This window comes from Bipolaris sorokiniana, assembly GCF_000338995.1.
Source record: "Bipolaris sorokiniana ND90Pr unplaced genomic scaffold COCSAscaffold_2, whole genome shotgun sequence".
NCBI lineage: Eukaryota > Fungi > Ascomycota > Dothideomycetes > Pleosporales > Pleosporaceae > Bipolaris > Bipolaris sorokiniana.
The window spans coordinates 2,810,220-2,833,387 of NW_006911896.1; the positions used below are offsets into that span (position 1 = coordinate 2,810,220).

Here is a 23,168-nt window from a genome sequence, read left to right on the forward strand (position 1 = left end):
TATGCAGGTACGGACACGATGTGGGCTCCGGCGCATTGGCATGTGATGAAATCCCACCCAGTAAGTAACCTGCCCCAACTCGCCGCAACGTCACTTTGCCCACCCCACCGTCCACAATGCCGCACGTCGAAGTGCTCCCAAACTCTGCCACCACCGTCGCGCCCGGATGGACGTACGTCGTAGATACCGGCTACGACCCCTCCAAAGTTGCCATCAATCCAAAGAACAAGAAGCGTGCCGCAGCAGCAACACCCGGCGGTCAACGCGGCGAAAATGAACTTTCAGCACGCCAGCAGACCGCCATAGCACGACGCATAGCAGAGCTAGAACGCGATAACGATCCCAAGCAAGCCATTGCTGTTCCCGGCAAGCCCGGCGTGCCCAAGACGCAGAATGCGCGCAGAATCATACAGTACCAGCGCCAGATCAAGCATTGGCTCGACGACGAAGAAGCACAACTAGGCCTCATGGCAACTGCATCGCGAGCAACGGCTCAGCCCTCAAGGAAACAAAGCATATACGCCTCCGTACCCGCCACACCTATCGAGCCAGTGCCCGCGCCCCAGGCTATAGCGCAGACCTCGTCTCGCCTCGACGATACAAATGCAGATGACGACGACGCGCTGCTTTCCATCGATCGCGCGATGCCGCCGCCGCTTAATCCTGAAGATATGGAGGTTTTGCTTGCTGCGCCACCGCTTTCATATGCTGCGAGCCATGTTGCTGCACCTCCTGCTAGGGCACCGCCGCAGAGGCAGTTTTGCGATAATTGTGGGTATTGGGGGCAGATCAAGTGTCGGAAGTGTGGTGCGAGGGTTTGTGGTTTAGATTGTAAGGATGCGCATGAGGCTACGAGGTGTTTGAAGTGGGCTTGAAGATGAGAATATGTTGAGGAGGTGGTTGCTACAGATTCACCTTTGCCTTGAGGATCTTGATGGATGGGTTCGCCTTTAAGAGCCTCTCAGTCACCTTCCAGAGCTACTTCAGATATTCTAGCTTCTTTGCCGTCGGTTGCACCTATAGCGCTGTCTTCCCATCGTGGAGAAATGCGCTGGTGTACTTGTCCAGCCTCGGACCGGATGCGAATACAGCACGCGTAGCGGCGTTTTCATCGGAATATTCGGAATCAATTCCACACATCTGGTCAACTGCCTGGTCCTTGGAATCTGCTCATGTATGAGCAGCACAAACATGCTTTTTGGGGGGTGTAAGTCATATTCAAACTATCTTGAATTGTCAACACGAATTACCACGGAAATCCCCGTCGTAGCTCGATGTACTGGCTATGGTGGATACTTCAAAAACAGCAACTCCGACATGATCAGACTTCACGGACCTGATTTGACTGACTGTAGCTTGCATATTCGATGTGCGACACTTTTTCTATTGCAGTTGTTAAGGCTAATGCAATTTTACTAGCTGTAGACGAAGGACGAGACTATTGTCAACGTAGTAGTAAGAGGCGATAGCACTTTAGATCTTTAGCCTGCAATCTTCTGTTTGATTCACAGTGGCAAAGAATATCATACTTCTTAGTATTTATCTATGTTTACATACAACATGGAAGTCATATCGTTCAGTCTTGATCTCAATTATAATCCTCGCTGCCACATGTACGTTTCATTATTCGGTTGAGTAGTGCATCATGAGTAAAGCAAACGTCAAATCGACTCTTAAGACTGCCAGAGCTATCAGATGAACACCTGATGTGTCTTACCCACAGATACTTAACCAATAAGGACTGCATACGTCCCTCTTGTGCAGAGGTGCGTTGAAGATGCGCAGTTCATCGAGTGTCAACTAGGCACCTACACTGCGCAATTACACACTCAAGATTATTGTCTAAGACTTTATTTTCTGCCCTCACAGAACAATCCTACATATCTACGAGATCGCACCAATACATCTACGAAGAACCTTTGTTCGTGGCGCTTATGCTTTACATTAGTGAACCCGAGCCCACGATTCAAACCTACCACTCACAACTCCATCTCCGCTATCCTCTCTTCACAACACAAGCAACAAATACACATTCCTTAAACCGCTTAACCTGATCCAAAATTTCCTCCCTCTTTCCCAACCATTATCGCTATATAACAAGAGTGCAAAAGCCACAACCCTCGTACCACTTTCCCCAAACACCCCCACACCACTCCAACCAACTCCCCCAAAAGTTCACAAGTCCATTCCACATACAGAATTACAACTACTTAAACACAAATACAAACACGCCCACAAGTCCAAAAATACCCACTATGCAAAGTTGCTGCATGCCCCTCCACCCTAGCCTTGCACCGTTCCGCCCTCGTCCTGCCCTGCCCTGTGTTACATATTACCCCTCTATGTCACCCCCTCCCCAAACGAAAAACCCACCCACCCCGCTATGTCGTTTTTCGCTGCTGCCCCTCAATTCCCTTCTGCCCCTCTGATAGTGCTGCAATCTACAGCCCCCAGTGCAAAGTTTCCCCTTTGAGTAGTTCCACGTCTGCGGGGTTCGACATGGTCGATGTTGCAACCCTCAGAGGATACCTTTTCACCTTGCACTTTTGCACAATGGTGACATGGTGAAAATATCCTATTAAAAAAATAAAGCTTTGGATGTTCGAAGTAAATAACTTGTACTGCACCAACGCATATTTTCCTACATATCCAGAAAAAAAAGTGTAACCATATCCCCGTATTTGCCATGCAGCAAACAGCAAGACAAGGTTCACTGGATGGCAAGTAGTGCAACCTGGCAACAAAAAAACAATCATTGTTGTCCCGTGCCAGACTCGAACTGGCGGCCTTGGGATATCTACTAGAGACTAGTAGTCATACTGTGAAGGATATGAGACCCACGTGATAACCAACTACACCAACGAGACGATTCAAGCTATGCTTGAGTTGGGGAGGATTGATGAACATCATTTCAAATTGGAAAAATATATTTGACCAAAAAAATGACAAAATACGACGAATCGTCAGAAGATACATGCACGGCAACTGCCCAGGTGGGGCAAAAAGAAAGAGCTTGCAGGAAGAGGGGTTGATTGGAGCTAGTATCATAATCTGCAGATTCAAGTCAAGAGGCAAGATTCTGTCGATAGACAAAACAATGTTACTTCTAGAGGTATTACAAATTATATCATAGCACATTGACTACATAACTGTATGCAAAAGAAAAAAAAGCCAGATCAGACACAGTTAACGTGTTGTGCTTGCAAGAAACGGTCTTTTTTTACGCCACTCTGCGATATTAAAAAAGCTCCATACTTGATGCAACAAAGAAAGAAAAACGCCAATGAATTGGCTGGTCTAGTTCCGGGTCCAGACTCAGAACGTATACTTTGACCCATAGTAGAATTACGGACCGAGACGTTGTCCCACGTCTGGACTCCTGGGTCCCAAGGGGATGCCTGTTGTAGGGAGGACACCGTACCTGCCATATGTCTTTTGATCTACACTGACATAATGCGGGAGTCGTCCTAATAAGTTGAGTTTTGTTTCGATCCACCGGAGGATCTTCTCGTGCGGAACGAGGAATTTGATGTAGCCGGTTGCCCAGAGGTAGCCGAGGCCTGCGCCGCAGAGGTGGCCGACTAGGCTGACGTAGGGGACGAGGATGCTGGTTATGACGATGAGGATGAGGGGGGTTGTCCAGGTGGGGATCTTGTAAGGTCCGACACTGCTCGGGGTTAGTGGTTGGGGGCGGGAGATTGGAGGGGAAGGTACCTGAAGAAGGGATTTGTCTTTTGTGTCTTCATTACTTCGGCTGAAAGGAGGAGGAATACCCATACACTGTGTTGTGTTAGTATTATACTCTAGTCCTGTATAATTTGATCCACATACCTCGCACCCATGACGGCGGTGTTGCTTCTCAGAACGAACTTCTCCAACAATGTGTATACGCCTCCGGGTATGGTTCCAAAAGCTGCCATGTGGTCAGCATCAATGCCCGCTTGTAGCACTACTAGTCTCCTTACGCCCAGTGAACAGTGCCAATGTAACAAGTGTTCCGTATTCCGACTCGAAGCGCTCAATCAGTGGCGTGACTGCGAAGAGGTTGAAGATCATATGGATGAAGTTCCAGTGTAAGACAGGAAACAGGTTAAGCCGGTGCACTATACACATATTCTATTAGCATTACATCCGAACTGATCTTCAGGCGGGCAGCGCCGTATTCCAACTCTTGTATCTTCGGATGAATCGTCGCATATAGACCCCACGAGTTCCTAGTTCTCCATCGCAACCGACGGGCTTCCGGAAGCGCCGCAATCCGCCACCAAAGTGCAAGCGACCAAGCCCTACACATTCTCTGCCCGGGAATCGAGAAAAGCACATACTCTGCGTAAAATCCATCTTGGCAGGTTCCAAGCGCCCAACGTCCCGAATCCAGGGAAATGGAATGGTAGCGATCCATAATCCGACAATGGCGGCGACGACGACCTTTGTGCAAAAGGGCAGGCGCAGGATGTAGGAGCGTATGCGCGCGGGGTTGAACTGGGGCAGCGAAGGCGCAGGCATGATCGGAGCGCGTTGTTGCTGCTGCTGATGCTACTGCTGCTACTGCGCGGGAAGACGAGCGGACACAAGACAAGTACGAGACTAGGGTCCAGGCCCGCGTTGCACTAGTGTGATCCTCCCGCCGCGGTCGACTGGACCACCTTCCCAGACGGATTGCCTTGGAATGCTGGGCCAACAGGAGGACACGACTCCTATTCTTTCTCCTGCTTTCTCACACGAGGTGCAGATCAAGGCGCCACAATGGCATTGCTCTGTAAGCGCGGCGATTCGTATCAAATAAGAGGGGTCATTGTTAACAAGTAAAGCATCGTTACTGGCGCTCCGGCAAGACAAACGCCTGCTAAAGATACCGCCCTATCTTTCTGCTCTCCTAGTCATTGTCGGCATAGGATGGCTGCTGGTACTTCCGCTGAACGAGTACTCACGGAGGACATATATATCGGAGAATGCGCTGCTTCCGGGACAGGTACATACGTACTTTACTGGCAGTGAGCACAACGTCTTCCGCGCCTATCGCCATGAGGTCCACGCCTTGAAAGACAGGCCAGCGGCAGAGTAGGTCAATTCGCCCCAACACGCAGACCAAGGAAGCTGACTGTACCATAGGCGATCCCAGAAGCTCGAGGCCATCTTCCGCGAACAAAATCTCAAGGTTGCGACACAGCACTACAACTATACCGTCTCGAACCGCACCATCGCAAACGAAAATGTCTATGCCATACTCCAAGGACCCCGCGCCGACGCTACCGAAGCCATTGTGCTGATCGGAGCCTGGACAAACATGGACGGCGAGATGAACAACTCGGGCGTCGCACTGGTTCTCACTCTCGCACGCTACTTCAAGCGCTGGAGCCTATGGAGCAAGGACATCATCTTCCTTGTTACTGGAGATAGCACGATTGGATCTCAGGCCTGGGTCGATGCGTACCACGAAGGACACGACAAGCGATATGTAGAGAGTTTGAAGATCAAGAGTGGGGCATTGCAGGGAGCTGTTGCGGTCGATTATCCCGCTGGGCCATGGGGCCACCGCTATGATAAGCTACATGTCGTGTACGATGGCATCAACGGTCAGCTTCCAAATCTCGATTTGATCAATACTGCGGTTCAGATTGCATCCGGTCAACTAGGCATTGGCTGTGTTATTCAACGCATGTGGAACCACGGCGATTCCTACAAGGAGCGTCTGCAGACTATGCTTCGAGGTATGCTCTCACAGGGTCTGGGTCACGCAACGGGACCTCATTCCTCATTCATTCCGTACCACGTCGATGCCATTACGCTGGTGACAGTCGGAAACGGCTGGCATGACGAGATGTCGCTTGGAAAGACGATTGAATCTCTGTTCCGAAGCTTGAACAATCTTCTCGAGCATTTCCACCAGAGTTTCTTCTTCTACCTCTTGTTGCAGGACAAGCGGTTCGTTAGTATCGGCACATACCTGCCATCTGCCATGATGATTGCTATCAACTTTAGCATCGCCGCAATGGCACTCTGGGTCAAGAGTGGACGGGTTCCAGAGTCCCTTGAAAACCCCGCAGCTACAAAGCCTAAAGCTACAAAGCCTAAACCAGCTGATTCCACGTCGGGCTCGGCTGAAAAGGACTCCTCTGGAACGGACAAACCAGACAAGGAAGATCTCAAGTGGGAAGAAAAGGAAGAAAAGGAAGAACCCAAGAAGGAAGAACCCAAGAAGGAAGAACCCGCCACAAAACTCATCAAACAAGACGGCTCCCTCGCTGTCATCCCCGCCGCTGCAACAAAAGTAACAGAACGCCACCTCCTCCTCCCCCTCGTCCTCGTCCTAACCGCCCACGCAACCGGCCTCGTTCCCCTCTACCTCTTCAGCAACTGGGACGCAGATCAACTCCCCGGCCTCTTCATCACAGCATGCAACATCAGCACCCTCCTACCTATAGCCGCCACTTTCCTCGTCTCCTGGTCCGCTCCCGACATCCTCAACCCCCAGGCTCTGTGTCTCCTGCAATGCTTTTCTTTGCTATTGCTAGGCATGTTCCTCGCTGCGCTTGCGACGCTGAATTTCTCGCTCAGCGTTATCGTCGGTGTGGCGTGTGTGCCGCTTAGTTTTGTGCGCAAGAGCGCGCATAACGGGATTACGGGTGCGCAGCTGCTGCTTCTTGCGCTATTGAATCCTTGTTTGATTGTGCAGACGGGGACGAGGCTCCTCGGTGCGGATTTAATGGAGGTGCTGGTGCAGAGTGCGATTGGGTGGCATGTTTGGGGTATGTGGACTCAGGTTGTGTTTTGGTTGGTTTGGTTCCCCGCGTGGTTGGTGGGTGCGGTTGTTGTTGCAACGGGTATGTGGGATTATTAGAACTGTGTACGCTGGGAGGTTCAAAAGATAGAAGGGGCATTTGTATAGTACGTTATGACCGAGAAGGTCTAGGTAAATCGTCACAAAGATGGTGGAGTCAACAAAAGATACAGTATTCGTGTCATGATGAGTCCTTTCATTCGTCAATCGTGTCAGACTATGACGCCGATTATCTATGATTACACAGTGAGTCTCGTTTGCAGCTACGAGGTGGCATACCTCAGTGGACTGGAGACTGTCCCCTTCTTTTTCCAGTAAGATATAAGATGGGCGTGACAAGCTGGGATCATGCCCCGCTCAAGCAGCCCAGACGTCTTTGCCTACACCCTCGATCCAGTTGCCTAGCTGGTTGACGCTGGCATCCCACTCCTTAAGCCGTGTCCTCATACCCTCAATCTGCTTCATGTCCAGCACCTTTGGTTGTACCCAGTTGATGCGCGCAATCTCTGCTACCTGGTCAATCTGACCCTTCAACAAGCCCAAGCTCAGCGCCTTCATGATCAAATGCTCAATCTCGTTTGGCTGTACCTTGGTCTCTTGGGAGATCTCGGAAAATGTCATGGCGCGGTCGTGTGGTGGGCGGCGGAAGACGGTCTCTGTAAGAGCGGAGAGAGAGATCTTCTGGTAGAGAAAGGTCTGGTGCTCCTTGAGAAGCGGAACCTTTGTAATGTTGTTCGAGAGGACATCGTAGGCCATTAGGTCGCCCCGGTTGAAGGCGAACAAAAGATCGCGCAGCCATGCATGTGGGGTGTTGACCAGTGAGTCGAGAATAGGATGCAGCAGCAATTCTCCGAAGTTGTAGATGGAGTCGGAGACAAGCGCAGCAATGCTGAGATCGTATGCGCGGGACTGGCGCTCGCGGAGTTCGAGGTCGTTGAGGTCGACACAGGCAAGGAAAAGCAATGCGTTCTTATAGTATGCGGCGAACTCATGCTTCGACTTGTAGTACTCGGCGCTTGCACGGTAGAACGAGGCATGGACAACAGTCTCCACTGAGTCGAACTGGTCGATTATCTGCTCACACTCGTCGAGCTTCTTCTTCGCACCCTCCTCGTCCCGTAACCGTAGCTGTATGCTGGCAGCAGCGACTGTGGCGTATACGTATGCGTCTTGTGAGGCTGGCTTGTTGACGCTCTTTGCCAGTTCGTTGACAAATGCGAGGCGCTCCTTGTCATCTATTCAAGTCAGCGCTGGCAATTCATTGGCCCCAGACTGTTTCTACCTACCCTGGTATTGTGATGCAGCATTCAAACCCAAGGTAACGAGCTTGAGCTGGTTGATCTTGTTGGCGAATGTTTTGATGAAGTTTTCAAAGAAGGGTATCCGCTGTTTTGCACTCCCGGAATGATCGAAGAACTCGATAAGCTTATCTGTCAGTTCGTGCCATAGCTTCCGCTCCCAAAAGTCCTCAAAAGCGATGAAGTACTCCTGTAGCTCCTCCGGTGCCTCGTCCCGCGCGTCGCCCAGAAGGTTCGGGATGGCATCTGTATCCATAGCCATGATTGTGGACAGTCTACAGTTATGTTATGGGGAGAGGCTGTGGCTGACCGATCAAAAGGTAGTGGCGGTGTTGGTGTTGAGGTGGAACACAAGAGCGGCGTGTATGTTTGAGTGCGGGATGCCGATGCTCTGATGGCGTTGCGGCGGAAGCTATGATTAGCGCATAGCGCCAAGCCCCATCACCACCGACGTCCCTTCATCCCAGCTACTTCGCAAGTCGTTCTATTCGACATCTCAGCAGCCATTGAACGCCGCAACCATGCTGCCACTCCGCTGCGCTCGGTCGCCAGTGGCGCTGTCGGCTCAATTGCCCTCCAAGCGCGTAGCCAGCTTCTCCACCTCAGTTTGCCGGCAACAACTCAACTCGGATGTCAGGATCACTAGGTGTGATATGCCCCTCTGCTCTACGCGCATACAAAATGCTAATACATGTGTAGGACTGGCAAGCCTATTCTGACTGTTTCCGGTGGACGGTCCTCGCTCGGAGGTGCGCTGCGGTCCTGAAGACGCATTCTATACGCTCACACACATTCAGGATACACCGCGACTGTTTTTGGAGCCACTGGCTTCCTTGGACGATACATTGTGAACAGACTGGGTATGCCATGATGCCTGCAGACGGAAACCGAGGAGCCATGTCGCGCTAACTAGAAGGAACAGCTCGTTCAGGATGCACGGTGATAGTGCCTTTCCGAGAGGAAATGGCAAAGCGCCATCTGAAGGTTGCTGGAGATCTGGGCAGGGTCATCTTCCTGGAAATGGATCTTCGAAACACTCAGTCGATTGAGGAGAGCGTGCGACACTCTGACATTGTCTACAACCTTATTGGTCGTGACTACCCCACCAAGAACTTCGACCTCGAGGATGTGCACGTTCATGGAACAGAACGCATCGCGGATGCCGTCGCCAAGTACGACATTGACCGGTTTGTTCATGTCTCTTCGCACAGCGCCCGCCTCGATTCGCCATCGGAGTTCTACCGCACCAAGGCCAGGGGTGAGCAGGTAGCCCGGTCCATCTACCCAGAGACGACCATTGTCCGACCCGCACCCATGTTTGGTTTCGAGGATCGTCTTCTTCACCGTCTTGCTTCCCCCACCAACATCATCACCTCAAACAACCTACAGGAGCGTCTCCGTCCTGTTCACGTGATCGATGTTGGTATGGCTCTTGAGCGCATGCTTCACGACGACACAACCGCTGCCGAGACGTACGAACTGTACGGCCCTACCGAGTACTCGATGGCTGAGATGAACGAGCTCGTAGAGAAGGAGGCGATGAAGCCGCGCCGTCACGTCAACGTGCCCAAGCAGATTCTCAAGCCCATTGCGCACTACGCGAACAAGCTGCTCTGGTGGCCCATTCACTCTGCGGATGAGGTCGAGCGCGAGTTTATCGACCAGGAGATTGATAAGAGCGCCAAAACGTTCAAGGACCTGGAGATCGAGCCGGTGGAACTTAAGAGCATGACGTTCGAGTACCTCAAGGGCTACCGAAGCTCGAGTTACTACGATCTGCCGCCGATGAGCGAGAAGGAGAAGCGGGAGGAGAAGAAGTATCTGCACGTCATTGACGACCAATAGTGGGGCAAGCTTTGCTTTGTAAATATTTGAGCGTATGCATTGCTCTATGGTCGGTCGGTTCGGTAGAAGCTAATGACGTCTTTTTGTCTCTCTCACGTTGTGTGCAATGGAAATTTGTCAAAAAGCCAAAATGAAATGGATAATCAGTGTTGATTTGAGTGGGGTATCATATGCTTTGTTTTGTCTGTTTATCTATTGCTTTAGCAAAATCACTACTATGCTTGTTCCCGCTGCGGCGTAGACTTTGTTCTCTCATCTTTCGTCAAGTCCTCGAGGTACTTTCTCAGCAACGCCTCCGTGCTACCGGGATCATCTCTCTCTGTGCCTTCATTCCAATGACGATAAAACTCCAGCGCAACTTCTACAGCGATAAGAGCGATGATGGCCCATTCGAGGCGCAAGCCGTGTTTCTCGCTCAACTGCTCGCGCAGGACACTAGCAATTTCTTGGGCAAACCCGATTTTCTCGTTGAGCACCTTGATGCGGACGCCTACGTCGAGGGCGCGGCCGACTTGGTCGTAGTACTCTCCTAGACCCAGCTCGTGCCGCGAGTCCCAGAAAATGTCGGGCATGGAGTCGGTTAACTCTGAGTAGAGATTTAGCTGGGCGCGCAGAGAGAGTAGCTCGCCTGTTTTACGCAGGATGAAGGAGCGGGTGAAGGGGGCACTGCGACGAGGGGATAAGGTCTTGGATGAGGCGAGCATGGTGGGGATGTCGCGGGTCGAGTGCTGATATGCTGACAAGAGGGTCTCGAGGACTGCGAGCTTGGTGCTGCGGGCGAGACCGGAAGAAAAGGCTATTTTGGCGAGGACAGTGTCGACTTCGTGGCGCTGTTGGTCGAGCTCGTCTGCTCCTGATGGCGAGGCGTTGTCAGAGGGGGGTTCGGCTTTTGTGCCCAAGACAATGGTGTCGCCGACGACTTCGCTGGTTTCCTTGCTTGGGTCTTCGAGGTACTCGAGGTCTTCTGTTTCGAGCATGTCAAGATGCGATCCTTCGGCTGCAGTGGGGAGCACTTGGTTGACGAGTCTCAGAGCCTCTCGTTCGCGGACGTTCCATGTTACGACTGTGCCGGACGGGAAGATGAAGATGTCGCCTTGCTGGAAGTCCTTAACCTCAGAAGGGCGATCGGAAGTCTGCACGTGGATGACCTGGGGATACAGGCCCGTCTGGAAGGGATCGAGGTCGTAACCTTGGGTCTTGACGAGGCGGGCGGCGGCAGAGATATCGTATGTCTCTGCAGCGCAGTAGGCAGTCACAGTCTTGGTCTGGGCATCTGGATCAATGAAGCGCGTCCTTCCTCTAGATTTTATAAAAGCTCGTGACCGCTGTGCTTCGACTGCCACGCTGCGCAGCGACGACGTTTTTCCGGCATTTTTTCGACTGGTCTTCCGGTCTGGTTTGTCTTGGTATTCTTTGGGCAATTCCTCTTTGCTTGATGCGTCCTCGCTCTTTTGCGCAGCGTCTATCCTTTTGCTACATGGTGTTGTCGAAGCGAACGGCCTTTTTGCGGGAATGGGCAAGAATTGCAGCGTGGGCCGGGTTTTACGTGGCAGACGGGCAGCGGGAGCAAGACATCGTGTCAGGCTCTGGAAGTGGCAGGGTCGGATGCTCGTCATGGCCAGCGCAGGAGCGTGTCGGACATGGCTTGCAGCAGGTCAGCGCCCAGACGAGACTCAGCATCTCACGCCGACATAAATGTACCCAGCAGAAAGGTGGGTGGAGCAGTGCGGAGGAGAAGCATAGACCCTTGCAAGTCCGCGGGAATCGGCTTGGCCAGCATCATAGGCTCAGATCGACAGGGCCATTGTCAACCTCGCATCTCTCCACACTCGGCGCGCCCGGAGCGTCTTCTACGCCTCTTGTCCGCCTGTCGCAGCTCATGTCGCCAGCATGGCGGCGGAAAACATCGACGACGCTCCGCTGCCCAAGGCGCGCGACGACTCTCACCTGCAAAAGCCCCAGCAGACCATCGAGCCGGACTCGGACGACGAAGAAGACGACGATGACACGGCCGACGACGATGTCGACGAGGAACCCAAGCTCAAGTACAGTCGCCTCACTAGAGACTTGGGCCCCATATACCGCAATGGTGACGCGACGGCCACCTTCATGGTCGCTGGAGACAAGATGGTACGGTCATAGCTCCAGCTTTCCCCCAGTGCATGCACCGAACATGTGTGGATTGCATTGCATCTTGCGGTCCATGTGCTAACACTGTATGTCCATGCAGATTATAGGCACACACAATGGAAACATCGTAAGTCTCTGTCCTCCCCCGGCCTTTGTTGCGCCGCCATGCTGACCCAAATAGCACGCGTTGAACTTACCTGCCTTCAACATCCTGCGCACCTATAATGCCCACCCTGCCGCCTCGGTCACCGCTCTCTCTGTATCGCCGCTGCTTGCCTCCCAGCCCTTTGTGCCCTCCGCCTCGGACCTGAGGTCTGCCGACCAGGCAAGTGCTTCCTCTCGGCGAACCGACTCGCCAGCCGGCAATACTTCTTCTCCTCGCGCACCGCGCCAAGCCCAAGTCCCACCCACGCCCTCGAACCAGATATACATTGCTTCCTCGTCCATAGATGGACATGTCTGTGTGTCTTCGCTCGTTGACCCAAAAGATGTCACGCTGCGCAATTTCGGTCGTCCAGTGCAAGCCGTAGCCCTCTCGCCCGACTACAAAAATGATCGCTCGTACTTGTCTGGTGGACTGGCTGGCGAGTTGATCCATACCGTTGGTGGACCCATAGGCGTGCGATCCAACGCCAACACCAGCGCGGCATCGCAGGCTGCACATGGGTGGCTCGGCGCAATAGGCCTCGGCGGGCATGGAGGCAGGGACACCATTTTGCATTCAGGCGAAGGCACCATCACTGCCATTAAGTGGTCTCTGTCTGGCAAGTTCGTGGCCTGGGCGAACGAACATGGCGTGCGCCTCATGCGGACGGACCTGCACCTGGACAGCGCAGATTCAGACGATGCCTGGAAGAGAATCGGCATCATCGAAAAACCAAACCGCCGCGTATGGCAAGATATGGCCAGCGTATGGAAACCGCGAATAGAATGGATTGACGACCAGTCGCTTGAGTCTGACGACGATGCTATCATGAGTATGAATGGACACCACCTTGTGGATAAGGCCGATGCTACACTACCGCACAACCGATCTTCCCAACCTGCCAAGGAAGGGAACAAGAAGAACATTGAGAAGCTCATCATAGGATGGGGAGATACCGCTTGGATCGTTCACGTGCGCCCTGGAGGAGCTGGTGTTGGCCGCAATGTGGGTGAGAGATCGGTTGGAACAGCCGATGTCATCCGCTGGTATGTTGCCCTTACACATTGACATATATACATCCCTAACGCTCTTTTAGCATTCATTTCGACGACTGTATTGTTTCTGGCATTTCGCTTTATACCCCTTCTTTACTTCTTGTTCTTGCATACCGGACACGCGACGACGACGACAACCCGGTTTCTGGGCCGGATACTACTCCCCGTGGAGGAAGACAGCGTCGCACAAATGGTCTCTCTCCAGAACTCAAACTCATAGATGCTGCGACCTCGGATGAGGTTGAAGTCGATTCTTTAACTGTCAGTAGATATGAGAGCCTTTCAGCTGCTGATTACCACTTGGGTACTCTATATGTCCCACATCCGAAGACGATGACTCCTGCGCAAAGAAGTGCATTGGAAGCCATCGGCGGAGGGATATGGGATGTTGGTGCGAGCGCAGCACGTATATTTAGTTCTGGAGCCAGTGTCATGAACCTTCAAATCGGCTCCGACAAGCCACCATCAAGAGCGCCATCCATGTCTTCGGCCAGTGCTGGAAACATTTCTGGTTCAACACCTACCAAGCGCCAACAACCGGTACATCCAAATGCTGCCAGCGCAGGTCTAAAGGTTTTCATACAAAGTCCATATGACTGTGTATTGGCTATCAAGCGAGAGCTTTCGGATCATTTCCAATGGGAGTTGGAACATGAAAACTACAAAGATGCATGGGAACTGTTAGAGGATCATCCTGAGATTATCTCATCAGTCGTACAGATACCATCAGACGCCTCTGATACTGGTACGCCAGTAAACAAACAAGGAAGCTTACACGAGTTCTTCGCCGATGACAATTCTCAAACAACATTGTCTGCTACCAGGGCTAATCAAAACTCGGCAGTAGAGAAAGAGAAGCGTAGAATCGGAGATTTATGGGTACAGCAGCTCGTCAGTGCTGGCGATTGGAAACAAGCAGGCAAGGTGGCGGGACGGGTACTGGGGACTTCCGCGCGGTGGGAACACTGGGTGTGGAAATTTGCCCAGACGAACCATTTCAACGAGATTTCGCCGTACGTCCCTAAGAAACCGATACAGCCGCCACTACCTTCCATGGTATACGAAGTAATTCTTGGGCACTACATCATTCACGACCGCATACGCTTCAAGCATCTACTTGAGGATTGGGATCCTGATCTTTTTGACATTAATAGTGTTATTGAGGCTATCAAGAGCAAACTCTCTGCTGGCGATGTTACTGAGGAGTCTATCGAAGGAGATGTGCAAGGAAGAGATTGGCGAATATTGCAAGATGGTTTGGCGAAGTTGTTTTTGGCAAGTGGTCGGCAAAGAGAGGCACTGCGCTGCTATATCCGCCTGCAGAATTCAGAAGCAGCCATGACTCTGATTCGCGACTTCCATCTTGTGGAAGCCGTTCGTGATGATATCCCTGGATTCATCATGATGGGTGTCTCCAAAGAGCTGATGAAGTCAGCGTCAACAAAGCTGGAGGAGTTGGAAGAGGCATCGGCGGAAGCTATCAATGTCCTTGTCGAGGAGGGTTGCCGAGGCACCATCCCAGCAAGTGATGTTGAGAGTCAACTGCAAGCCAAAGGACCATCATTCAGGCCCTTTTTGCATTTCTATCTACGGAAGCTTTGGAAGCCGGAGATGCATGAGCGCACTGCTAAGACAGCCAAAGAACGAGTAGCTGAAGATCGTTTGGTGGCCGATGGCAAGCTTGTTGCTGAGGAGTTTGCAGACCTTATGGTGGAGCTATTTGCAGAGTATGACCGACCGCTGCTGATGGAGTACCTGCGCAAATCCCAGAGCTACGATCTGAGCAAGGCTACGGCGGAATGCGAGAGAAGAGAGTATATTCCAGAACTTGTGTAAGTATTCGTCATTTTCGCTGCCACGATCGGCTGCTGACCCCAACCAGACATATCCTCTCCAAGACGGGTCAGACGAAGCGTGCTCTGTACCTCATCATTGAGAAGCTCTCCGATGTCAGCTTCGCCATCTCTTTCGCCAAGGAACAGGACGACCCTGACCTCTGGAACGATCTACTAGAATACTCTATGGACAAGCCGCATTTTATCCGCGGTCTTCTCGAAGAAGTCGGCACGGCAATTGACCCAATCAAACTCGTACGCCGCATCCCTGAAGGTCTTGAGATCGAAGGACTGCGAGATGGTATTGGCCGTATGGTCCGCGAGTACGAAATTCAATATTCCATCTCCGAAGGCGTTGCAAGAGTGCTACGTGGTGAAGTAGCAGCCGGTATGGATACACTACGCTCTGGCCAGAAACGCGGTGTCAAATTCGAAGTTGTACCCTGTAACGGTGGGCTCTCCGGAAAACAGGCAAAGCACCACCACGCCAAGGGGCAAATCGATATCGAGACCAAAGGCATGGACCCCGCGACTGCCGCAAAACTCACGGCCAAAGCAGAAAAATCAACGAAAGCCGTAAACACAGCTAATACACCAACCATTGATCCTACTCCACCTGGCCCAACAGAAGGCGACGCTCCGCCTGGCCACTGCGTCGGCTGCCACCGTCCTTTTACCCTCCCCACAGCCGAAGAAGAATCCGCCATCACTGACGGAACCACTCCATTGCCTCCCTCCCGCGACACACTAGTCGGCTTTGCATGCGGCCACGTCTTCCACCTCGCGTGTCTCCTACCAAGGACAAACGCAAGCGCAAGCGTCGCAGCGGGACTACAGCAGCAGCTTGCAAACGACGCCCAAGAGAGCGGCGGCAGATGGACACGCAGTGTGGGTGCGAAGGTGGCGCATGCGCATGTTATCAAGAAGGCGGTGGGTAGGGGGTGTGTTGTTTGCAGGGAAAGGGAAGTTGTGGGTACGGAGTAATAGGAGTGTGAAATGCGTCGGATGGGAGAAGGGAAGGAAGAGGTGGGTGTATATACAAGGTAGTAGTTTTATGCACATCATGTCCCTGAGTTTAGGATGTGTTGTCTGATATACCCGGTAGTGTGAATGTGTATGCAAGAATGAGAGAATGAGGTAGTGTGTTAATAAATGTTTTTGTAATATCAGCTATGTTAAAGTGCTGTATCTAGCTCGGTTTTCGCTTCCTCTTTTGCAACAAGGAATGTACTTGGGTTATGAAGATGCTTTTCTCCTTATGAGCAATATTTCCAAGTACGTATATCGCCATCGCACACACGGAATATGGAACCTCGCATTTCACGTATTATTTGAATCAAAAAAGGAAAAAGATGTGAAATATTCGACATGTTGATAAATGTACAGAGGGGTTTTAGTCTACTTACTTGTGCAATATGAGGTGAGTAATATAGAAATAGAATCATCGTGCTACTGACAGAATGAGAGTAGAATCACCCACTATTACTACTACTACCACTCAATCAGTGCGCATTGGCAAACTCCTATTCAAAGGGTTATGACCACACCATCGATACCCTCCAACTCCCCAACAAACCTCTCCTCTACAGCCACCGCATCAAGCGCAAAACACGTCGAATACGGCCTCTCAAGCTCCAGCCTCACACCAGGCCGCTTATCCACAAACCCCTGACAAACCTCCAACCACGTAAACCCCTCCATATGCTCCGCATCCGCATACTCCTCGTCCGACCCATCCATAAGCCGAATCCCACTCAGCACCACTCGCGCCAGACTCGGCCACGGCCCCGTAAGTGCATTTTGCAAATCCTGTTTCTGCAACGCAAACCCATGCAGCCTTAGCACTTGGAGCTGACCAAGCTCGAGATACGGGAGGAGCAAGGGCAGAATCGACGCAGTGTGATTTGTATAGTCTAGATCTGAGAAGTTCGTGCCGGGCGATGTGTCAAAGTCGTCGACCAACTCCATGTGTTGGAGCTGCAACATTTGGTTTATCATGAGTTTCCAGAACCAGACTGCGTGGAAGGTGGCGGCGCTGTTCGGGGGTGAGGGGTGGCCGTGGGTACCGGGCGTGCCGCGGATGCTGAGAGTGAGGTGCGTGAGGTTGGCTAGGTTGGGAAACTTGTCTTCAGGGTACATGTAGCCCCGTCTGAGGATTTGGTTGACGGTGCCGGTTGCGTAGTAGTTGTCTATATTGGCGAGGGAGAGTTGAAGGGTTTGGACGTGTGGTGGAGCTTTTCTCACAATGATGGCACTGGCCCAGGCGAGATTTATTGTTCGGTCTTCTACGAAGCGGGGGGTTTCTTGCTCGATGGCGGATTTGCCGGTTTGCTGGATGAAGGTGCGGGTGCAGGTTGGCTGGGGGTGGTCTACTCGTTCGCAGCATGCGACGGAGATGGACGTGAGGTTTTTGAAGTAACTAAATATTCGGGCGAAACTGCTCTCAGCGCAGTGTACGAGTGGGTGCCAGCGCCAGCTTTGGATGAATGGTTCTACCATTGCCTCATGGTATCTTAGGCAGTACTTTACTTGCTCGTCCGTCAACTCGGGAGTAGGTGAATCATCAGACTCTGGATATAGACGTTGTCGAGTGGCTCTTTCAGGAGTATAAGACAATCCAGTGTCGAATTCTTCCCTTCGGATAGCTGGCGGAACCTATGTTAGTCAGTATACTTTTTTTGATCCGGGCAGGCTGCTTGTACCTGGACAACAATATGCGTTACATGTTTGAGCAGGTGGGCATTTTGCTTAGTGATTGCAAAGATCTCTAGATCACACGATGCTCCTGGCAAGACGTGTGTCAACATCATATCCCTGAATAGGTATTCTGTTGCCCATTCTCTTAAGCATGAATGCGCCAGGTTGGCATTTTGGAGGTCTAGTTTACATCCTGGCTTCATCTCTTCAACACATGTTGGAGCGAGATACGAAACTACTTGTTTCATTAGCTCCGAAGGCAGCGCGTCAATAGTACGCCAATGTTTCAATTGAGCTCTCTTCGGCAGCACCATGTCCATTACAGTGGCTTCTGATATCTCACAGGTCCAGTAGTAGCAAATGTGACCTTTTTGTGCACTCTCTGTAGCCTGGAAGTGAACTTAAATAATTGGCCAGAAGGAAAACCTGGCGAACTGGAGGGCAGCATTTTATGAGAATTTGCCAATTGGTTGCCTAAAGTGTGTTGCTATAGTGAAGAAGCAACCATCCCTGTCGTTACCCACATCAAGAAACCGCCTCGGCTAACCACGGTCCATGACAATGAAGTCACCAAACCGCAACCCAGCTGATGCCGTAGCCGTAACTTTGGACTAGATCGCTATAGTTTTGATGTAATCCGTTACAACATCCAAACTAATCCACATACCTTCCTGTCTACCGCTCAAAATGCCATTCCTTCGCCCCGCGCCCCGCATCTTATACCGCGCCATCCAAACCCGCACATTCGCAACTGCACAAACCCCAGCCATCAATGTCAAAAACATCCCCGCGCCCCATTGCGGAAGCATACGAATTCTCTCCTTGAACCGACCCGCAGCGCGCAATGCGATTTCCAGGCAATTGCTCGCGGAGCTGAGCCACCAGGTCAATAGCATCCACGACGAAGGAGATAATGGGCCAACGCGGGCTTTGATCCTGGCCAGCGATGTAGACTCGAGTTTCTGCGCAGGCGCAGATTTGAAAGAACGAGCTACATTTACTCAGGAAGAGTATGTCCCATCTCGCCTCAAAATATGCAAATAGCTGCTAACGAATAGCTGCAGGACAGCAAACTTCCTCGCGTCGCTACGAGGAACATTTACATCGATTTCGCAATTGCCTATTCCTACCATTTCCGCTCTTGCAGCACCGGCGTTTGGCGGCGGTCTCGAACTAGCACTTACGACACATATGCGCGTCTTTGGTTCGACGACTACAGTCGCCCTCCCGGAAACCCGCCTTGCAATCTTACCGGGCGCAGGAGGCACTTATCGTCTCCCTGCGGTCATTGGGCTCTCGCGCGCCCGCGACATGATCTTGACTGGGCGACGAGTCGCAGCACCTGAAGCCTACTTCCTGGGGCTATGCGACCGGTTAGTAGAAGTTACTCCAGAGGTTGCGAAAGAGGAAGGGGCTACAAGGAAGAAGGTCCTGGAGGAGGCAATCAACTTGGCAATGAACATTTGCGAGGGCGGACCAATTGCCATCAGGGCTGCGCTGGCGGCGGTCGAGGGCTGTGCGTTGGGCGAGAAGGCCGAAAATGCTGCATATGAGCGTGTAGTCCGGACTAAGGATCGCGACGAGGCTCTTCTTGCTTTCAGAGAGAAGCGGAAACCTGTGTTCAAGGGCGAGTAAAGCTTATACATTGTTTTCAAAAGATACTTGTTCAATGGGCCATGTTTTCCATTTCTAATGAATTAATCAGGTCATTACGTTGACTTCTCTCTACATCTTGCTCTTGATCTCATCCAGCAACTTGGCCAACTCAGTCTTATCCGCTGGCTTCGTCGGCCATCCAACAGTCAATCCCTCCTCCTGATTCGGCTTAGGAATCAGATGGAAATGCACGTGATCTACCTCCTGATGCGCAATGCGGCCATTATTCTGTAGAATGTTGTAGTCCTTGAGATCCTGTGCAATAGCAATGCGCTTGGTGACGGCCAGGACTTCAGACAGCTGGTCGTCGGGTATATCGTGGAGTTTTGCGCCGTGGTGCTTGGGGATGATGAGCTAAGTCAAGTTCATGCGTTAGCTTGCGTTTATTCCTTTTAAGAGGTGCACGAAGAAGAAAATTGAATTCGACGCACACTGTGTCCCTTGCTCAATGGGCCAATGTCGAGGAATGCAAGTGTCTTGTCGCTCTCGAAGATCTTCATCGAAGGGATCTCGCCTATGGGAGCTTGTCAGTATGTCATAATACACTAGTGAGAAGTGAGACCTACCCTTGATGATCTTGCAAAAGATGCATGCAGCAGAAGACATTGTGGTACTCGTGAATTGCGATGTTGGTTGGTTAATGCGTGGGTTGGTTCGGGAGTTCTGGATGACGGCGCAGGGCTGAGCTCCAGGGCGAAGTGGGGTTGACCGAGGGGCATGTGGTGGGGTAGCTCTTTGGTCGGCCGATTCCGCCTTGCTTGCGCAATGCATCGCCAGGTTTTGACAACAGTTTACTCGATAATAGTACATTGTGTGTTGGTATAGTCGTCTGATATTCTAGCTAAGGTTTGGAATTACAGCAACCCTGCATGTCATGATGACTTCCATTTCCATGCTTCGCACTCAAAGTTGGAATAGCACCTGAACTCGTTGCTCAAACCTTTTGCGTGTACAATCTCATAGTCTGTAGTCTTCAATCCCACTTTTCCATAGAGTTTTTCGGTGACCAAACTCTCCATCCGCTCTCCAGTGCAGACAATAAGACGAAGCGAGTCTTGCGTCCACGACTTGGCCAGCCAACGTACAGTTAGAGCAGCTACATTATGTTAACGTGTTGTGCGCTAATTCTTTTTGGAAAATGTGAAGATTTACCTTTGGTCTGGCAGTCTTGACTCAGAAATGGCGGGTCGCAAATAATAGCATCAAACGAGCCTTTGAGTTCAGACGGTAGCTGGATCGCTTTCTCAAAGTCGTATCGGACAAACTCTTTGAAGACCGCGAAGCGTTCATCGAATTCGAGAAGTTTGATCTGCGGCCGACATTGGACTTCACCTGAGTTCTGTGCAATCATCAGCACAACCCCATTTTTGCCCGTTTGTTCGTCAAACAAGACCTACAATCAAGTTCTTCAGCTGTATGAACGCACTGGGCGCTGATACAACTGCAATTCTCGTCTCATCTGTAGCGCCATCCAGAAGTTGCTTTGCAAGGACTGTTGCAGTCTCGTCGCTGTACCAGAACTGGCTTGCGTTCCAATCTTCTGTGAATACGTCCATGGACAGCTTTCCACCAAAATCATCTTCAGCCTTGGCTTTCAAATCTTCAAACTGCTTTGCGCGTTCATCCCGCTCGCCGTAAAATTGTTGAAGCGCTGCTAGGGCGTCGCCCGAAAGCTGTCTTGTTTGATTAGTATGTACGTCAGCATCTATGACAAAAATACTCACGGAACATCGTCGTCGTCTTTAATCATCGGTACCATACTAATCCCTTGTTGTCAAAACTGCAGCGGCAAATAATTGCATGTGGATCTGGATAGTCGCAGACACTTGAACCCACCCCCCACCCCCGATAAGCGAGCCTCGGTAAGTGTGCTTGACCCGACACCTGAGGTATGGAGTGACCATGTTACGCCAGCGACTTACACATTTCAGTTCACTTAGACTATATTCAAAGATGGTCGACGCACTAGTGCCTCTGCCTGAGATCGAGAAGTTGAGCGATCGGGTGATTAGAGTGCTTGGTGGTAACCCGGGCAAGGTAAGCGGCGTCGCATCGCGAGGCAACAACATACACTGACAAACTCCAAGTTCACTTTGCAAGGTTTGCGCATCGCATTTCATTGAGAGGTTTATGTTGATTAGTACAGGTACGAATACTTATGTCGTCGGTCGAGGTGCATCGCGACTCCTCATCGACACAGGCGAAGGCAGACCCCAGTGGATCGCGTCCATCAAGTCACTGCTCTCAAAGGAGAGCATTGCAATCGAAAAAGTACTCTTGACACATTGGCATCATGATCATATCCAAGGAGTCCCTGATCTCCTCGAACACGCTCCTAACACCAAGGTCTTCAAAAAAGATCCACACGACGACTGGCTCCCCATAGCCAATGGACAGAAGTTTGAGACCGAGGGCGCGACCTTGCGTGCATTCTTCTGTCCTGGACACACCACCGACCACATGGCCTTTGTTTTGGAGGAAGAAGACGCCATGTTCACGGCCGACAACGTGCTGGGACAGGGGACAGCGGTATTTGAGGATCTAGCAACATACATGAACAGTCTTGACGCCATGTCAAAGCAGTTTGGCGGTCGCGCATACCCCGGTCACGGCCCTGTTATCGACAATGGACCAGGAAAGATCAAAGAGTACATTGGCCATCGTAAGCAGCGTGAACAGCAGGTCTTGGATGTGCTGGCTGCGGATGAGAGTAGGTTGGGGTTGTCGTCGATGGACGTTGTCAAGCTGATATACAAGGATTACCCAGAAAGTCTCTGGGAGCCGGCGGAGAGGGGCATACTGCAGATCTTGAACAAGCTGAAGCAGGAAGGGAAAGTTACTAGTGGGAAGACCTGGTCGTTGAGTGGAAAGTCTAGTCTCTAATCAATCAATACAACGTTTGTGGATCGAAAGCTTCTGTTAGGCGCGCTGCGAAGTGGGGTTGAGTGTGCCCCACCAAAATGCCACTTGTGCAGCTACTCCTTAATGCATATTGCGAATATTAACAATCAAATATTCCAAACTCCCATCGAATCATCTGACATTGTGCCAGAGTGGTTAATGGGTTAGACTTGAATTACTCATTCATGTCATCTAATGGCTTCGGCCTCGCAAGTTCGAATCTTGTCAATGTCGCATAACCACATCGTACAATACCTCCAGCGGGGGTGTCTTTCTTTTTGCCTTTTTTTGCGTCTCTTGCTTTCTTGATTGTCCTTGCAAGCAACGAGTGGATGGTACCTAGATTCTTCTTTGCCTTCCGACCAATGGGAAATAACCACAAGCTGTGTAGTGAACAGCTTTGGTATAACAAACTCAATATGGCAATGACTTCTTCTGAAGTAGTTCTATTTTGGTTCTTTTGAGAATTTGCGAAAGGTCTATCCACGGATTTTGGATACCATTATAGACGTCAACAATGCTCACAAGAACAATCGTTGTAGAGCTAGATGAACACGCTCGATTCTGTGCCCCCAAAAACTGGTTCTCTAGCTTTCTCCGTACGAAGTTAGCCTAAGAATTTGAGCATAGTTTCATTCGACAGAATACGATTCGAAAACATCGAATAGTGTGAAACCATAGTTGGCAATTATCTATCACAATTCGAGTTGGATGTTATGAGCGAGTGGGCACATTCGAAGCTGCATAATTGAATTACTAGCTGAACTGCCTTGAGACTTCTGAGATGTGCCTTGGGAAGCGTGCTCGAAAATTGTAAAAGGTGTG

The 23,168-nt window shown here is 51.2% G+C and overlaps 12 protein-coding genes and 2 non-coding genes across 14 annotated transcripts; 7 read left to right on the top strand and 7 right to left on the bottom strand.

Moving 5' to 3' along the window:
- Positions 1-78: 78 nt before the first annotated feature.
- Positions 79-1,026, top strand: COCSADRAFT_277545 (uncharacterized protein). Its single transcript, XM_007698176.1, has one exon. The coding sequence runs from the start codon at positions 117-119 to the stop codon at positions 873-875; it is 759 nt and encodes a 252-aa protein (XP_007696366.1). The 5' UTR covers positions 79-116; the 3' UTR covers positions 876-1,026.
- Positions 1,027-2,387: 1,361 nt separating this feature from the next.
- COCSADRAFT_277553 (uncharacterized protein) lies at positions 2,388-2,889 on the bottom strand. The gene has a single exon (XM_007698177.1). It carries the CDS (start codon positions 2,754-2,756, stop codon positions 2,442-2,444), a length of 315 nt encoding a protein of 104 aa, XP_007696367.1. The 5' UTR covers positions 2,757-2,889; the 3' UTR covers positions 2,388-2,441.
- Positions 2,760-2,867, bottom strand: COCSADRAFT_t14. The gene has a single exon. It is a non-coding gene; the product is annotated as a tRNA-Met (tRNA).
- A 231-nt stretch (positions 2,890-3,120) lies between the features above and the next one.
- On the bottom strand, positions 3,121-4,547 carry COCSADRAFT_33724 (uncharacterized protein). Its single transcript, XM_007697421.1, has 5 exons — positions 4,326-4,547; positions 3,966-4,103; positions 3,832-3,913; positions 3,715-3,780; positions 3,121-3,667 (listed from the first exon to the last, which is right to left on the bottom strand). The coding sequence occupies exons 1-5, from the start codon at positions 4,504-4,506 to the stop codon at positions 3,346-3,348; spliced, it is 789 nt and encodes a 262-aa protein (XP_007695611.1). The 5' UTR covers positions 4,507-4,547; the 3' UTR covers positions 3,121-3,345.
- Positions 4,548-4,663: 116 nt separating this feature from the next.
- COCSADRAFT_33725 (uncharacterized protein) lies at positions 4,664-6,965 on the top strand. Its single transcript, XM_007697422.1, has 3 exons — positions 4,664-4,759; positions 4,812-5,061; positions 5,113-6,965. Exons 1-3 carry the CDS (start codon positions 4,747-4,749, stop codon positions 6,839-6,841), a joined length of 1,992 nt encoding a protein of 663 aa, XP_007695612.1. The 5' UTR covers positions 4,664-4,746; the 3' UTR covers positions 6,842-6,965.
- On the bottom strand, positions 6,957-8,453 carry COCSADRAFT_33726 (uncharacterized protein). The gene is made up of 2 exons (XM_007697423.1): positions 8,068-8,453; positions 6,957-8,016 (listed from the first exon to the last, which is right to left on the bottom strand). Exons 1-2 carry the CDS (start codon positions 8,339-8,341, stop codon positions 7,139-7,141), a joined length of 1,152 nt encoding a protein of 383 aa, XP_007695613.1. The 5' UTR covers positions 8,342-8,453; the 3' UTR covers positions 6,957-7,138.
- A 147-nt stretch (positions 8,454-8,600) lies between these two features.
- Positions 8,601-9,924, top strand: COCSADRAFT_168071 (uncharacterized protein; the record flags this gene model as incomplete). Its single annotated transcript, XM_007698178.1, has 4 exons — positions 8,601-8,725; positions 8,779-8,828; positions 8,877-8,939; positions 9,002-9,924. The coding sequence occupies 4 exons, from the start codon at positions 8,601-8,603 to the stop codon at positions 9,922-9,924; spliced, it is 1,161 nt and encodes a 386-aa protein (XP_007696368.1).
- A 108-nt stretch (positions 9,925-10,032) lies between these two features.
- On the bottom strand, positions 10,033-11,661 carry COCSADRAFT_277567 (uncharacterized protein). The gene has a single exon (XM_007698179.1). The coding sequence runs from the start codon at positions 11,538-11,540 to the stop codon at positions 10,140-10,142; it is 1,401 nt and encodes a 466-aa protein (XP_007696369.1). The 5' UTR covers positions 11,541-11,661; the 3' UTR covers positions 10,033-10,139.
- An 89-nt stretch (positions 11,662-11,750) lies between these two features.
- Positions 11,751-16,390, top strand: COCSADRAFT_109913 (uncharacterized protein). The gene is made up of 5 exons (XM_007698180.1): positions 11,751-12,054; positions 12,155-12,181; positions 12,236-13,245; positions 13,296-15,086; positions 15,137-16,390. Exons 1-5 carry the CDS (start codon positions 11,815-11,817, stop codon positions 16,071-16,073), a joined length of 4,005 nt encoding a protein of 1,334 aa, XP_007696370.1. The 5' UTR covers positions 11,751-11,814; the 3' UTR covers positions 16,074-16,390.
- A 2,083-nt stretch (positions 16,391-18,473) lies between these two features.
- COCSADRAFT_23266 (uncharacterized protein) lies at positions 18,474-19,421 on the top strand (the record flags this gene model as incomplete). Its single annotated transcript, XM_007697194.1, has 2 exons — positions 18,474-18,796; positions 18,851-19,421. 2 exons carry the CDS (start codon positions 18,474-18,476, stop codon positions 19,419-19,421), a joined length of 894 nt encoding a protein of 297 aa, XP_007695384.1.
- A 90-nt stretch (positions 19,422-19,511) lies between these two features.
- On the bottom strand, positions 19,512-20,048 carry COCSADRAFT_79895 (uncharacterized protein; the record flags this gene model as incomplete). The annotated part of the gene is made up of 3 exons (XM_007698181.1): positions 19,512-19,796; positions 19,874-19,956; positions 20,009-20,048. 3 exons carry the CDS (start codon positions 20,046-20,048, stop codon positions 19,512-19,514), a joined length of 408 nt encoding a protein of 135 aa, XP_007696371.1.
- A 188-nt stretch (positions 20,049-20,236) lies between these two features.
- COCSADRAFT_135139 (uncharacterized protein) lies at positions 20,237-21,227 on the bottom strand. The gene is made up of 4 exons (XM_007698182.1): positions 21,167-21,227; positions 20,840-21,119; positions 20,595-20,781; positions 20,237-20,538 (listed from the first exon to the last, which is right to left on the bottom strand). Exons 1-4 carry the CDS (start codon positions 21,199-21,201, stop codon positions 20,315-20,317), a joined length of 726 nt encoding a protein of 241 aa, XP_007696372.1. The 5' UTR covers positions 21,202-21,227; the 3' UTR covers positions 20,237-20,314.
- A 99-nt stretch (positions 21,228-21,326) lies between these two features.
- Positions 21,327-22,370, top strand: COCSADRAFT_33735 (uncharacterized protein). The gene is made up of 3 exons (XM_007697424.1): positions 21,327-21,479; positions 21,530-21,542; positions 21,589-22,370. The coding sequence occupies exons 1-3, from the start codon at positions 21,396-21,398 to the stop codon at positions 22,323-22,325; spliced, it is 834 nt and encodes a 277-aa protein (XP_007695614.1). The 5' UTR covers positions 21,327-21,395; the 3' UTR covers positions 22,326-22,370.
- A 111-nt stretch (positions 22,371-22,481) lies between these two features.
- On the top strand, positions 22,482-22,577 carry COCSADRAFT_t13. The gene has a single exon. It is a non-coding gene; the product is annotated as a tRNA-Ser (tRNA).
- The last annotated feature ends 591 nt before the right edge of the window (positions 22,578-23,168 follow it).